Source organism: Coregonus clupeaformis, unplaced genomic scaffold (genome assembly GCF_020615455.1).
Source record: "Coregonus clupeaformis isolate EN_2021a unplaced genomic scaffold, ASM2061545v1 scaf0652, whole genome shotgun sequence".
NCBI lineage: Eukaryota > Metazoa > Chordata > Actinopteri > Salmoniformes > Salmonidae > Coregonus > Coregonus clupeaformis.
In genome coordinates, this window is record NW_025534107.1 from 247,600 (window position 1) to 261,935 (window position 14,336).

The 14,336-nt window shown below is 42.2% G+C and overlaps 1 protein-coding gene across 1 annotated transcript; it reads right to left on the reverse strand.

Annotated features, from left to right (window-relative positions):
- Positions 1 to 2,768: 2,768 nt before the first annotated feature.
- On the reverse strand, positions 2,769 to 12,076 carry LOC123485341 (sodium- and chloride-dependent GABA transporter 3-like). The gene is made up of 5 exons (XM_045216256.1): positions 11,943 to 12,076; positions 11,599 to 11,701; positions 11,227 to 11,328; positions 2,956 to 3,134; positions 2,769 to 2,792 (listed from the first exon to the last, which is right to left on the reverse strand). The coding sequence occupies exons 1-5, from the start codon at positions 12,042 to 12,044 to the stop codon at positions 2,769 to 2,771; spliced, it is 510 nt and encodes a 169-aa protein (XP_045072191.1). The 5' UTR covers positions 12,045 to 12,076.
- Between the last annotated feature and the right edge of the window lie 2,260 nt (positions 12,077 to 14,336).

Consider the following 14,336-nt stretch of genomic DNA (forward strand, 5'->3'; position numbering starts at 1 on the left):
GAGCTCTGATTTTGTATCATTAAACTTAATACACAACGAAATTCTTACAAACCGATGTGGGTTGTTGACGGCAATAAAGACTGGGAAAGATTCTGTGATAACTCAAAATGTTCAAATTTTCGATAAGTGTTGGCACTACTTGTCAAAGGTTTCAGAACAGCCAATTTTTCTTAATTAAAAAAAAGAAATTGGGTTTTGAAAATTGTGTACAGTAGTTTATAATGAAACGCAGAAAAAATGTTTTGTAAGTACAGCACTAATTGTTATGTCTCTATGAACAGGTTACACTAGACTCTGCAGAGGTTCCTGTGGTACTCAATCACATGTCATGTTCCTGCTCTGCTGGGAAAGCACTATGTAATCACATAGTAGCACTTCTTTTTCAAAGTGCTCACTATGTTACCATGGGCTTTAAGACAGTGCCATTGCCTCTGTCATGCACCAGCGCACTGCAGACCTGGCACCGGCCTAGGACACAGGTCAGATATTATTTGTTACACTGATGCAGAACTTTGCAGTTTGTATTGACTTTTGACAATGTATTGTTCATCATTATTATATCACAGGGAATTGTACCAGAGGCCACCAATGATATGGCGGTGTGTAAACCAGCGGCTAAGAAAAAAACAAGTGTCAGAGCTGGAGTGAAGTGCACACTGTACCGAGCCTATGATGGTGAGTCTGAATGAGCCCCCCGCCTGTACTAGAGCACAAAGACTTTAGTGCATTTCTAAAATAATACAAACATAAAAGTGATTATTATTTGTTACTTTTTATATAGACTTTCAGTGGATATTTTTTTATTTGTATTAGAAGCATGTACGAGACTGGATGAGTGTGGTTGTCTTTTTTAGTGAAAAGATAAGGTGGCATTTAATGAAATCTAAACTTGACATATCTCACTTTCATGCCAGGGCCTATTCCGGATCCTCACGTCATGGCCAGTGCTGAGAAACTGAAAGACATCCGTCCACAACCAGGGATTTGCAAATTGCTGCACGGGCTTGAGGGCCTTAATTTGGTGGACTCTAAATTTGGCCCTGTGCCATTTGGGTCTGTGCTTTCTTACCAGTGCCCTCTAGAATTAAGTAGAGATATTATTAAACACCCTGGTGCCAGTGAGTTTCCTCAGTTGCCTATTGAAGGTTACAACTTTAAATTTCCCATTGATTTTGAGCCCAACTACATACAACAATGTCATTTGGACAGCCTGATTGTGTCAGAGGAGATGTCTGCTGCTATTGAAGCAGAAACAAGAATGCAGTCAGAATGCCAGCTGTGGAGCCAGGTACGCAAACCCCGACTGACAGCCAGCAGATTCCGTGAAATATGCCATGTTCGTGGGGAGTTGTCTGCCAAGGCTTTGGCAACCCGCATTCTGAGAGGAACTCCTCAGACAGCTGCTATGAGAAGAGGGTTGGATCTGGAACCTGAGATACTGAGGCAATATTCTGATTTTTGTGATGTCTCTCTGAAACAATGCGGGGTCATCATCCACCCTGATTCACCTCACCTTGCAGCCAGCCCGGATGCTAAAGTCTTCTGCCCAACAGAAGCACCACCATTTGGTCTTGCTGAGGTTAAGAGTTGCGATGTTGAAAATGTTACCCAAGTTAAACACCTGATCACAGTTAAAGGCCAGGCCTGCCTTAAGAAGAGCCACAAATACTACTATCAGGTTCAAGGCCAACTCGCCTTAAGCGGACTTCAGTGGTGTGACTTCATTACAGATACCCGCACTGACTTCACAGTTGAGAGAATCTTTAGGGATGAGGAGATTATCCACTCAATGCGACAGAAGCTTGATCATTTCTATTATAACATCTACATGGATGTCTTCTTAAGTTATAAAACATAAGGCAGAATTTTATGTGTAAATAGTGTTAAGGTAAATGTGGAAGGTGAACCTTTGACATTTTTTTCTTTAACTGCAAATTAACTTGTCATATACTGTATATCTCCTATGTACTGAAACACACATTTTGAAAAGGATTGTGATGTAAATGTCGACATGTTTTTCTTTAACTGCAAATGAACTTAATTGTGTTATATACTGTATATCTATGTATTGAAATACAAATTTTGAAAAGGATTGCGATGTTGTAAATGCTCTTACCAAAATCAAAAAGGATTGGAAGCAGTTGCTTGCAAACATATATTTAATAGTTCCATCAGTGCCATGACACATAAGCACATAACATGGTTAATAGTTGGATATTTTTACAATATATCACATTAGGTTCATTAATAGCTATGAAAAAGTTATTACCCTTAACAAAAACATACAGTATAACATTAGATCAATTAAATTACCAACAAAGTTAATTCATATTTAAAATTTTTTGTACATACAATACAGTAATATAAAAGTACTTCTATTTACAGCCCATCTAGCTTATAGGAATATACAACTTCCAGTTGAAAAAAATCAGACGGTTTGTCCTTAATGTCAAGAGGTCCCTGATAGTTCGACATGAGGCAGCAGATGGCCCACAGCTGATTCACTGAACCCACTGTGGAAAGAGGAACAAGCCCATCCCAGATATGGTACTCCTTCACCCTCCGTATGGCCCTCTCGACTAAAATCCTCAGCCGGGCGATGGCCTGGGTCTTAAGAGTGTCCTCCCTGCTGAGCTGAGGAGATTTTTTCAGTGGAGGGATGACGAGTGTTGCCCCCACTTCTGACAACATCCTCTCGATCAGGAAACCCTTGTCCGCCATTAATTCATCTCCGGGCTGAAGTAAATGCAAGATCTGACATTTCCGTGTTATTTCCATGTCGGAGATGGAGCCTGTGTAGAGCTTTGATACAAATGTGATAACACCACATGGAGCTACACCAATCAGCCCTTTAAAGGTGGTGTGATTTTTGTAGCTCGAAAAGGTTTCTGACTGTAGTGAGAGGGAGGATGGTGTTTCACAGCGGATCTCGGTGCAGTCTACTATAACTCTCACCTGAGGGCAGTAGAGCTTGAACTTATCAGGCATTGTGGCCTGCACCTGCTCTCTTGTCATCCACACCGGCAGTGAGCCAAGAACCTGGTAAAGGTAGCTAGTCCATGTTAAAATGATGCGGCTAACTGTGGACAGGCTGACCTCAAAGATGGTAGACAAGGTTTTCTCCTGAAGCCCAGCTGCAACACGACACAGAAACATAAATAGTTCATCAATAAGTGGAAGTTTTCGGTGAGGGCTAGGTGTCACATGTGCCGTTTGCTGTGCCTTAGACCAGTATACAAGCCGTGAAGCAGAGGGATAAACAGAATCCCAAAACACAGTGAAGACCTCCTTTGAGCTGAATCGTGTGTAGTAGCGATAGTCCTCATCTGTGACACAAAAATTAAAAAGGAGTGGATGCTGCTTCTTAACTGTCAGGTGCTGGATCTCAATTTCTAGGGACAACACTTGCAGCTCCAACTCTCGAATTCTTTGAGTAGCACTGTCCAGTTTACCTTAAGGGGAAGAAAAAGCATACATGTTGGTAGGTTAGTTATTACTCATCTATCCCATCCCATTTTCAATAAATAAAACTGAAGAAGCTTCTAAGATGGATGAGGTTTAAAACGCCAAGTCTTTTTCACAGAGAGACCAGTTACTCCAAATCGTAGTATAAAATAGTATTTTTACTTAACTGCCATATACTTTTACTTTTTTTGCCAAACAGATACATGGTTACTCTTATTTGTAATACTAACCAGGAGAAGGACGGCAGGCATAGTCGTGATCGTTTGTCACTGCAGGCAAAGCACCCTCTGTGCTGTCAGGCATCTCATGATCAGAATCATCCAGGACAGCAACACCAAGACGCTTTCTTGCTCGCTGGTAAACTGACTCCCGAGCTTGTGAGCCGCCTCCTATATGTGTGAAATTAACCATATGCTTGTCATGATACATTTTGGTAATCACTTTTCAGTCCCTAAAATGACAAAATGTAGCAGCTATATTGCATCAGGATTAAATTATTAAACATTTTGTACAAGTAATATATTATTGGATTACAGTAGTATTACGTTTAACGCTGTCTACCTATCCTTACCCCAATCATTCCAGTGGAATCTAGACGGCACTGATCCCTGTTTAATACGGATCCGTCCACTGGCCGATGTGTATCTATCCTCAGGGGGAAAGTGCTGACTGCAAACAAAGGTGCTCCCACGAAGAATCTTAAAACTTGGTCCCTCATCTCTCCTGATCGCCCTCACCCAACGGGCACGTATTTCTCCATCAACAGGGAAATCGTGAAAACTCAGATACGGGAATTTCTGTTTGTTGTTTGAACAAAATGGTACACTGCAATAGCATCTTCTCGAAGATTGTGCCATGCTTCGGTGTTGGATGGGATACTGTTGCGATACAGACACCGAGAGAAAATAAACAGCTAAATTAACATTCAGCTTTGACCAGGAATCAATATTTATCTAGCTATCATGCACAACAGTATTTGAATAGGTGAGTTACTATACATTCATGAATAAACTAACTGCCTAACAAAGGGTTAGATAGCTAGCTAAGTAAACTTGTTACATTACAGCCAGGCAGCAATGTAACGCTACCTTTTAACGTTATCGGTATCTGGTACTAAGTTGTTGTTAGCTAACGTTAGCCCACTTTTAAGTAACTAAGGCAGTGAACAATTATGAATTAACAATAACGTTAGCAAGTTACAAACCATTGCATATACGTAAACATTATTACTCTTAACTTTACTAATTTAACTTAAACGTACCTTTTGGAATTTCTTCAAGTAGCTAGCTTGCTAGTTAGTGGTCAACAGTTGTATTTTCGTTGAGAAGTCTCAGGTTACGGGCGAACGGAAGTGAAGTTAACCTGCTACGCGGAAAGGCGGAAGTTAGATGACGTCATCGTGAAAAGGGCCTATGACAATCAAGAAGATGCCAGCACCAAAGTAAGTGAAAGAGCTTCAAACCTTCTTAGGAATGACAAACTATTACTTGAAGTTCATTCCGGACTACGCAACAACGACGGAACCCCTAAGACAGTTGCTACACCAGGACCCAGAATGGAAATGGATGTCCGCACAAGACCAAGCCTTCGCTGAACTGAAACATGCAATAGCAGAACCACCTGTTCTGGCTTACTTCCACCCAGATCATACAACGTTCCTTACCTGCGACGCTTCGGCAGTTGGATTAGGAGCAGTCTTAATCAGATCGTGGATGGAGAAGAATGACCAGTTGCTTACGCATCGAAGACTCTGTCAGGCTCTGAACAGAGATACTCAGTCGGTGAAAGAGAAGCACTGGCTTGTGAATGGAGCATGGAGAAATGGCATGTGTACTTGTTGGGACGACCGTTTACACTAAGAACAGATCATCAGGCCTTGACCACTCTTCTGTTGGCCTCAGGAACAGGAAGACGGCCCATGAGAATCTCCAGCTAGTCAGATCGGCTTGCCCAGTACATGTACAAAACAGAGGTTTGCCCAGGAAAGTTAAACAATGTTCCTGATACGTTTTCAAGACTGGTTCCACAAGACGATAGCACAGAGGAGTCTTACTTTGACGAGGAAGTAGATGAGCTATTCATTCCACAGACCTTAATTGATGAGCTACAAGGAGCCATCACACCGGAAGAGCTAGCAAGAGAAACACTACAAGATCCAAGCAAAGTGCAAACCTACATGAAAGCAGGATGGAAAGGTCCAACGAGACATACTGCTCAGTCCATACTACATGGTACGAGACAAACTTTTCAGTTGTAAAAAATCATGTGTTGGAAGAGGAGATCGTACCATTGCACCAATCACTCTGACACAGAGTCCTCACCCAAGCTCATGAAGGACACCCAGGAACAAGAAAGATGAAGCAGTTCCTTCGCAGCAAAGTATGGTGGCCAAAGATGGACAATGTTGTCACCAACTTAGTGCGCAGGGCACACAGTTTTTCACAAAGTGAAAATTCCCTCATACCAGAAAGAAACCCACTACAACCTACACCATGCCTTAAATGACCTTGGGAGAAGATCCAAGTGGACATCTTTGGAGAACTACAAGCAGCTCCAGCTCATCAGAAGTACCTGATCATTGTGACAGACCTGTACAGCAAATGGCCTGAAGTCTTAGCCACAAGCAATGTGACCACAGCAACAATGATCAATGGACTTTAAGATCTGTTCACATAATGGGGCCAGCCTCAAGTTCTAGTGACTGATTATGGCCTGCAATTCACAAGCTGACTTTACGTCTTACTTGGAGAAGAAAGGAATCGTGCACCAGAAGACCCCATTGTACCATCCACTAGCCAACGCAGGTGTGGAAAGGTTTGACAAAGTCCTGAAGTATGGTCTTCGTGCCCTGATGCAAGATAGAAAACAGTTCTCTGATGCATTGAAAACACTACTGTTGAGCTACAGATCAATGCCTCACAAGGTGACAGGAAAATCACCCGCCGAGCTCATGATTGGAAGAACCTTCAGAGTCCCACTGGATACAGTCCATCCACTTTTTGCAGCTGATAAGTCACCTGACGACGCAAAGTTACGGGTAGAAGTACAGAAATGTCAGGATGCTCAAAATAAGTATTACGACTAAAGAAACAATGTAAAAGAGGATTCCTCACTGCAAGTTGGAGACTGTGTCTTGGTAAAGAGACCACTGAGAGGACACAAGCTGAAAACCAGTTTGTCTGGACCTTATCGAATCATCGATCGACCTGGCAGATAGACATTCCAGCTTTAAGATGGAACCTTCTGGATCACAAAAAGACTGTTTCGTACTAGCCAGCCCGCCGAAGAAGAAATTGATGTTGAGGTGTTCATTCCACAACCTGACCATATTCAAGGTCAACAGCAGAACATTCAAGGTCAAAGACAAGAAGTTGCTCATGGAGATGTGCCAGAAGCAAGAGCACAAGAAGAACATCAAACAGAGCCATGACCAGCTCGTAAACTAAGGCTAACTGCTAGACTCAATGACTTTTTCATGACTTAGGGTCTTAGTTAAAGAAGGGGGGAAATGTAAGACCTGACTGATTACGTACTTCATAGTTTAGTTATAGGGCTATAATTACACATTTTCAATAACACAAGTAATGTTAACATCCGGACTGAGAAGGATAGGCTAGTTTAATAGATAGCTTAGCTGACAGCAATGGGAACTAACCATGTAACTTTCTAATACTTATTCAACCTTGTTAAACAATAACACAAGCTGTTCCGGATGGCTATGTGATCACGCTCTGAGTAAGACTATGTGATCACGATGTGAGTAAGACTTTTAAGCAGGTCAACATTCACAAGGACGCAGGGCCAGACGGATTACCAGGACGTGTACTCCGAGCATGTGCTGACCAACTGGCAAATGTCTTCACTGACATTTTCAACATGTCCCTGACTGAGTCTGTAATACCTACATGTTTCAAGCAGACCACCATAGTCCCTGTGCCCAAGGACACTAAGATAACCTGCCTAAATGACTACCGACCCGTAGCACTCACATCTGTAGCCATGAAGTGCTTTGAAAGGCTGGTCATGGCTCACATCAACACCATTATCCCAGAAACCCTAGACCCACTCCAATTTGCATACCGCCCCAACAGATCCACAGATGATGCATTCTCTATTGCGCTCCACACTGCCCTTTCCCACCTGGACAAGAGGAACACCTACGTGAGAATGCTGTTCATTGACTACAACCCAGCGTTCAACACCATAGTGCCCTCAAAGCTCATCACTAAGCTAAGGATCCTGGGACTAAACACCTCCCTCTGCAACTGGATCCTGGACTTCCTGACGGGCCGCCCCCAGGTGGTAAGGGTAGGTAACAACACATCTGCCACGCTGATCCTCAACATGGGGGCCCCTCAGGGGTGCGTGCTCAGTCCCCTCCTGTACTCCCTGTTCACCCATGACTGCATGGCCAGGCACGACTCCAACACCATCATTAAGTTTGCTGATGACACAACAGTGGTAGGTCTGATCACCGACAACGATGAGACAGCTTATAGGGAGGAGGTCCGAGACCTGGCCGTGTGGTGCCAGGATAACAACCTCTCCCTCAACGGGATCAAGACAAAGGAGATGATTGTGGACTACAGGAACAAGAAGAGGACTGAGCACACCCCCATTCTCATCGACGGGGCTGTAGTGGAACAGGTTGAGAGCTTAAAGTTCCTTGGTGTGCACATCACCAACGAACTATCATGGTCCAAACACACCAAGACAGTCGTGAAAAGGGCACGACAAAGCCTATTCCCCCTCAGGAGACTGAAAATATTCGGCATGGGTCCTCAGATCCTCAAAAAGTTCTACAGCTGCACCATCGAGAGCATCCTGACTGGTTCCATCATCGCCTGGTATGGCAACTGCTCGGCCTCCGACTGCAAGGCACTACAGAGGGTAGTGCGTACAGCCCAGTACATCACTGGGACCAAGCTTCCTGCCATCCAGGACCTCTATACCAGGCGATGTCAGAGGAAGACCCTTAAAATTGTCAGACTCCAGCCACCCTAGTCATAGACTGTTCTCTCTGCTACCGCACGGCAAACGGTACCAGAGCGTCAAGTCTACGTCCAAAAAGCTTCTCAACAGCTTCTACCCCCAAGCCATAAGACTCTTGAACAGCTAGCTAATCATTGCTACCCGGACTATTTGCACTGCCCCCCCAACCCCACCCCCTCTTTTACGCTGCTGCTACTCTGTTTATTATTTATGCATAGTCACTTTGACTCTACCCACATGTACATATTACCTCGACTAGCCGGTGCCCCGCACATTGACTCTGCACCGGTACCCTCTGTATATAGCCTCCCTACTGTTATTTTATTTTGCTGCTGCTCTTTAGTTATTTGCTTTAAAAAAAAATTACTTAAGACTTTTGTTAAAAAATATATTTTAAAAATGCATTGTTGGTTAAGGGCTTGTAAGTAAGCATTTCACTGTAATTTCTACACCTGTTGTATTCGGCACATGTGGCAAATAAAATTTGATTTGATAATTGAAACAATGCCCTAATGTTGATGACTTTTGCAAATCCAATCAGTTTTCCACGTTGATTCAACTAAATGTTTTGGGTTGAAATGACTTGGAAACAACGTTGATTCAACCAGTTGTTGCTCAGTGGGTAGAATGTATGCAAGAAGGCTTTGTATTAAAGTACACTTTCACTCTTAGAAGATGTTTAGACATTCAAGTGCTGGAACTCTATTGTATTTGTGTATTGGAATATTGGTCCTTTTTTGTGAGAAGAATTTTAAAAAATGATTATTTAAGGTAAAAGAGCAGTACAATAGTAAAGTGTATTACCTCTTCCACTGTATATACTGTAATAACAGATACACTACCAGTCAAAAGTTTTAGAACACCTACTCATTCAAGAGTTTTTCTTTATTTTTACTATTTTCTACATTGTAGAATAATAGTGAAGCCATCAAAACTATGAAATAACACAGATGGAATCATGTAGTAACCAAAAAAGTGTTAAACAAATCAAAATATATTTGAGATTCTTCAAACAGCCACCCTTTGCCTTGACAGCTTTGCACACTCTTGGCATTCTCTCAACCAACTCCATGAGGTAGTCACCTGGAATGCATTTCAATTAACAGGTGTGACTTATTAAAAGTTAATTTGTGGATTTTCTTTCCTTAATGTGTTTGAGCCAATCAGTTGTGGCGTTACAAGGTGGGGGATATACAGAAGATAGCCCTATTTGGTAAAAGACTAAGTCCATATTATGGCAAGAACAGCTCAAACATTTACATTTTAGTCATTTAGCAGACGCTCTTATCCAGAGCGACTTACAGTTAGTGAATACATATTTATTTTTTTGTAATGTTTTATTTTTATTTTTATACTGGCCCCCCGTGGGAATCGAACCCACAACCCTGGCGTTGCAAACGCCACGCTCTATCAACTGAGCTACATCCCTGCCGGCCATTCCCTCCACTACCCTGGACCAATTGTGCGCCGCCCATGAGTCTCCCGGTCGCAGCCGGCTGCGACAGAGCCTGGATTCAAACCAGGATCTCTAGTGGCACAGTTAGCACTGCGATGCAGTGCCTTAGACCACTACGCCACTCAGGAGAAACAATCATCAATAATCGTGCAGAGAGAAATGACAGTCCATCATTACTTTAAGACATGAAGGTCAGTCAATACGGACAATTTCAAGAACTTTGAATGTTTCTTCAAGTGCAGTCGCAAAAACTATAAAACGCTATGATGAAACTGGCTCTCATGAGGACTGCCACAGGAATGGAAGACCCAGAGTTACCTCTGCTGCAGACGATAAGTTCATTACAGTTACCAGCCTCAGAATTTGCAGCCCAAATAAATGCTTCACATGGTTCAAGTAACAGACACATCTCAACATCAACTGTTCAGAGGAGACTGTGTGAATCAGGCCTTCATGGTCAAAATGCTGCAAAGAAACCACTATAAAGGAAACCAATAAGTAGAAGAGACTTGCTTGGGCCAAGAAACACGAGCAATGGAAATTAGACTGGTGAAAATGTGTCCTTTGGTCTGGAGTCCAAATTGGAGATTTTTGGTTCCAACCGCTGTGTCTTTGTGAGACGCGGTGTGGGTGAACGGATGATCTCCACATGTGTATTTCCCACCGTAAAGCATGGAGGAAGAGGTGATGTGGTGTGGGGGTGCTTTGATGGTGACACTGTCTGTGATTTATTTAGGATTCAAGGGCACACTTAACCAGCATGGCTACCACAGCATTCTGCAGCGATACGCCATCCCATCTGGTTTGGGCTTAGTGGGACTATCATTTGTTTTTCAACAGGACAATGACCACACCTCCAGGCTGTGTAAGGGCTATTTTACCAAGAAGGAGAGTGATTGAGTGCTGCATCAGCCACCGACCTCAACCAAATTGAGATGGTTTGGGATGAGTCGGACCGCAGAGTGAAGGAAAATCAGCCAACAAGTGCTCAGCATATGTGGGAACTCCTTCAAGACTGTTGGAAAAGCATTCCAGATGAAGCTGGTTGAGATAATGCTAATAGTGTGCAAAGCTGTCATCAAGGTAAAGGGTGGCTATTTGAAGAATCTCAAATATAAAATATATTTTTTGGTTACTACATGATTCCATTTGTGTTATCTCATAGTTTTGATGTCTTCACTATTATTCTACAATGTAGAAAATAGTAAAAATAAAGAAAACTCTTGAATGAGTAGGTGTTCTAAAACCTTTGACCGGTAGTGTGTGTTAACTAATGACATAGAGACACTTGTTTCAGCTAGCAAGATACTTACTGTGCATATGACCGGTGTGATGTACATCCAACAGTACTTCATGAATGGCCAAGGGACGATAGCCAATCATGTCCTCAATATTAACATACAGTCGCTCCGCACCTTGAGGGCATAAAATATATTCACTTTAGTAATGATTCACAGATGATTCGTGATTGAAGTTTTAGGCAGTTGTAAAATATATCTGATTTAGAGTAACTTAACGCAACCCAGTGTTATCAACATAACTTTATTGGTACAATGATGAAATGTACTGTTTCGACTCATACATTCAGTATGTTCCCTCAAATGGCATTAAACTAGTTACTGTTGACTTTAAATGTTTTGTATGGAAATGTTTGTGCATTTGTGGTTAACCCTGATGCTTCTCACCATAACACCACCCAACACAGACGGCCTGGAGAATAGCAAAGACCAGGAGAGTCATCCCACTGCAGGCATAGTAATCAAACAGCTGAAACACATACAGGCCACCCTACAGAGAGGGGGAGAGGGGGGTGGTAGGCAGAATAATTACTAAACAATCTTTCTAAATAAGAAAATTGGATTTAAAGTACTGTGAGTAGCAGGCAACACACGTGACTTTCACTGCAAATCATCTGATATCTGTGGGAACAGAGAGGTTCAAATGCCCATTCTTCTTCCTATAAAAGCTACCTGATCATATTACTAATCTGTTGTGGTAAACCCGTTCGACCAGTATTGTCGACTCTCACCTCTGTGACCATTAGCAGGCCAACCAGGAAGCTGCACACACTGATGCCAAGCAGGAGAAGTTTTTTCCGCAGATGGCCCACGTGGAAGAAAGAGGGGTACATGTCTGAGATCGCTGTGACCAAGGCCTCGTGATATACAAACTGAGGGGCAAAAAGGTTGTTCTAGTGAGGATGTAGGCCTATCAATTAAACAAACAATCATTCAATCAATCAAATGTATTTATGAAGCCCCTTCTACATCAAGAGTTGTCACAATGTGCTTTACAGTAACTCGGCCTAGACACCAATGAGCAGTGATAAACATGCATTTGGTACATTCATTTGACAGAGATCATCAGAATCATAACAGGTATCACCTTATGAATTGCCTAATATAATAACGCAAACCATAACTACCTGAGTATAGCTTATACAACTCAAAAAGCCTACACAGCTTCTAGTGTTGTAACTTGTTCATCAAAACAGTCTGAAACAGAGCACAGATCAAACAAGCAACATCTTGCTAGATCTGGAGCATGAATCAGTAGCAAACACCAGAACGTCCACATTAATCTGATCAAAAACACTGCAGCTCAATACCACAAAGCAGAACAGACATGCAGGGATTGATTTAAGGTCTGAAAGGCACTTGCGCAACAGGCAAGTTGGGTATTTTTTGGTTATTAATGTTAGCTGATTTCCACGCAAAAATTACCTAACTTTCTCTAAAGGGAGTGGCTCCTGCTCTATTTCTCACAGGACCTTAGGGACTTATGTTAATTTGAACCTGGACCTGGTTAACTGCATAGTTAAATGCCAAAAAGAAGAAATGTGCAACGTTACTAAGCAAAACCAAACAAACAAAACAAGAATAGCCAGTACAAATTGTCATAAACGTAATTTACTTGCGTGGTTTTGCAGTTTGCACTACACCACGACAAGCAACTGGTCATGTTGTCATTAGCTAGCTCATTATAGCGACGCCAGCTAGTGAATTAGCAAGCTAACGATAGTTAGCTAGCTAGTTAGCAGGCCATTGAATCTCGCTAGCCAACAAGTTAGCATCAGTTAGGCATTGGACTAAAGACTTTGTTAGGGGGCTACTTAGCTAGCTAATGTTAGCTTGTTCTATATGGAGCCTAAGCTAATTCGCTAGCTAGCATCAATAACAACGTAGCTAGCTAGCATCGCTAAATCGACATAGCTAGCTAATGACAATGAGCGCTGTTTGTAGTTGTGGATAGTGCAAACTGCAAACCATGTACGTAAATAACATTTTTCACAGTTGTAGTGGCTATTGTCATTTTGTTTGTTTGGTTTTGCTTAGTTACATTGCTAAATTCTTATTTTGGGCAATTAACTAATGCAGCTAGGTTATATTTATTTTCTTAAGTCACAAATTCCTGCGAGAATTTGTGGACTCACAGATATGTAGCCTCAGAAATAAAAGATCCGGTCATGGATCAGGAACCAATCCCTTCACTAAAACAATTGAGAGGAACCAGAAAGATGGAATGATTTGCAGTTTGGTTGTATTTAGTATAAAATGTATCCCATGCCCAATGTGGCAACCACAGAGCATGCTCAACTTGCTCAACTGCCATAAATTGTCTGTCTTTCACCTAAACAATGGGGAGGAATTAAAAATATCAGTTTTAGGCTACTGGAATTCTTCACAGATTGATTGTTTTTAGTATTCAAACCAGGCTCCATTTGCCTGACGGCTCAGTTCACTTCCCCCGGGCAATAGGGCAACCCTTCATGAACAACCGACAGCTATAGGCCTGCTAAATGTTTATTCAAGCTGAATTGGAACTCAATGATTTGATACAGTTCTTGAAACTGAACTGGAGCAGCAGATCTTTCCAATTTCACCCATAGTTGATTTTCTTTATTTTTTTTACAATTTATACATTTAAAAAACGTGCAGAACCATCAGTCAAATTATGAAAAATACAGAGGTCATGAGACAGGTCAGCTGTACAATCCTATAGCACCCAGTGGAATGTATTCATGGATGCCAAGGGAAGCCGGACTTCCCCAAATATTTGACAAATAAAAATGTATATTTTGTCTCTGTGTACAAAACGGAGGGCACTGTGATAGACTACATCCAATTTGCTGAGTAGTGTTGGAGGCTGTTTTGTAAATGACATCGCCGAAGTCAAGGATCGGTAGGATAGTCAGTTTTACGAGGGCATGTTTGGCAGTATGAGTGAAGGAGGCTTTGTTGCGAAATAGGAAGCCGATTCTAGATTTCCCTTTGGATGCTTAATGTGAGTCTGGAAGGAGAGTTTACAGTCTAACCAGACACCTAGGTATTTGTAGTTGTCCACATACTCTAGGTCAGACCCGTCGAGAGTAGTGATTCTAGTTGGGTGGGCGGGTGCCAGCAGTGTTCGATTGAAGAGCATG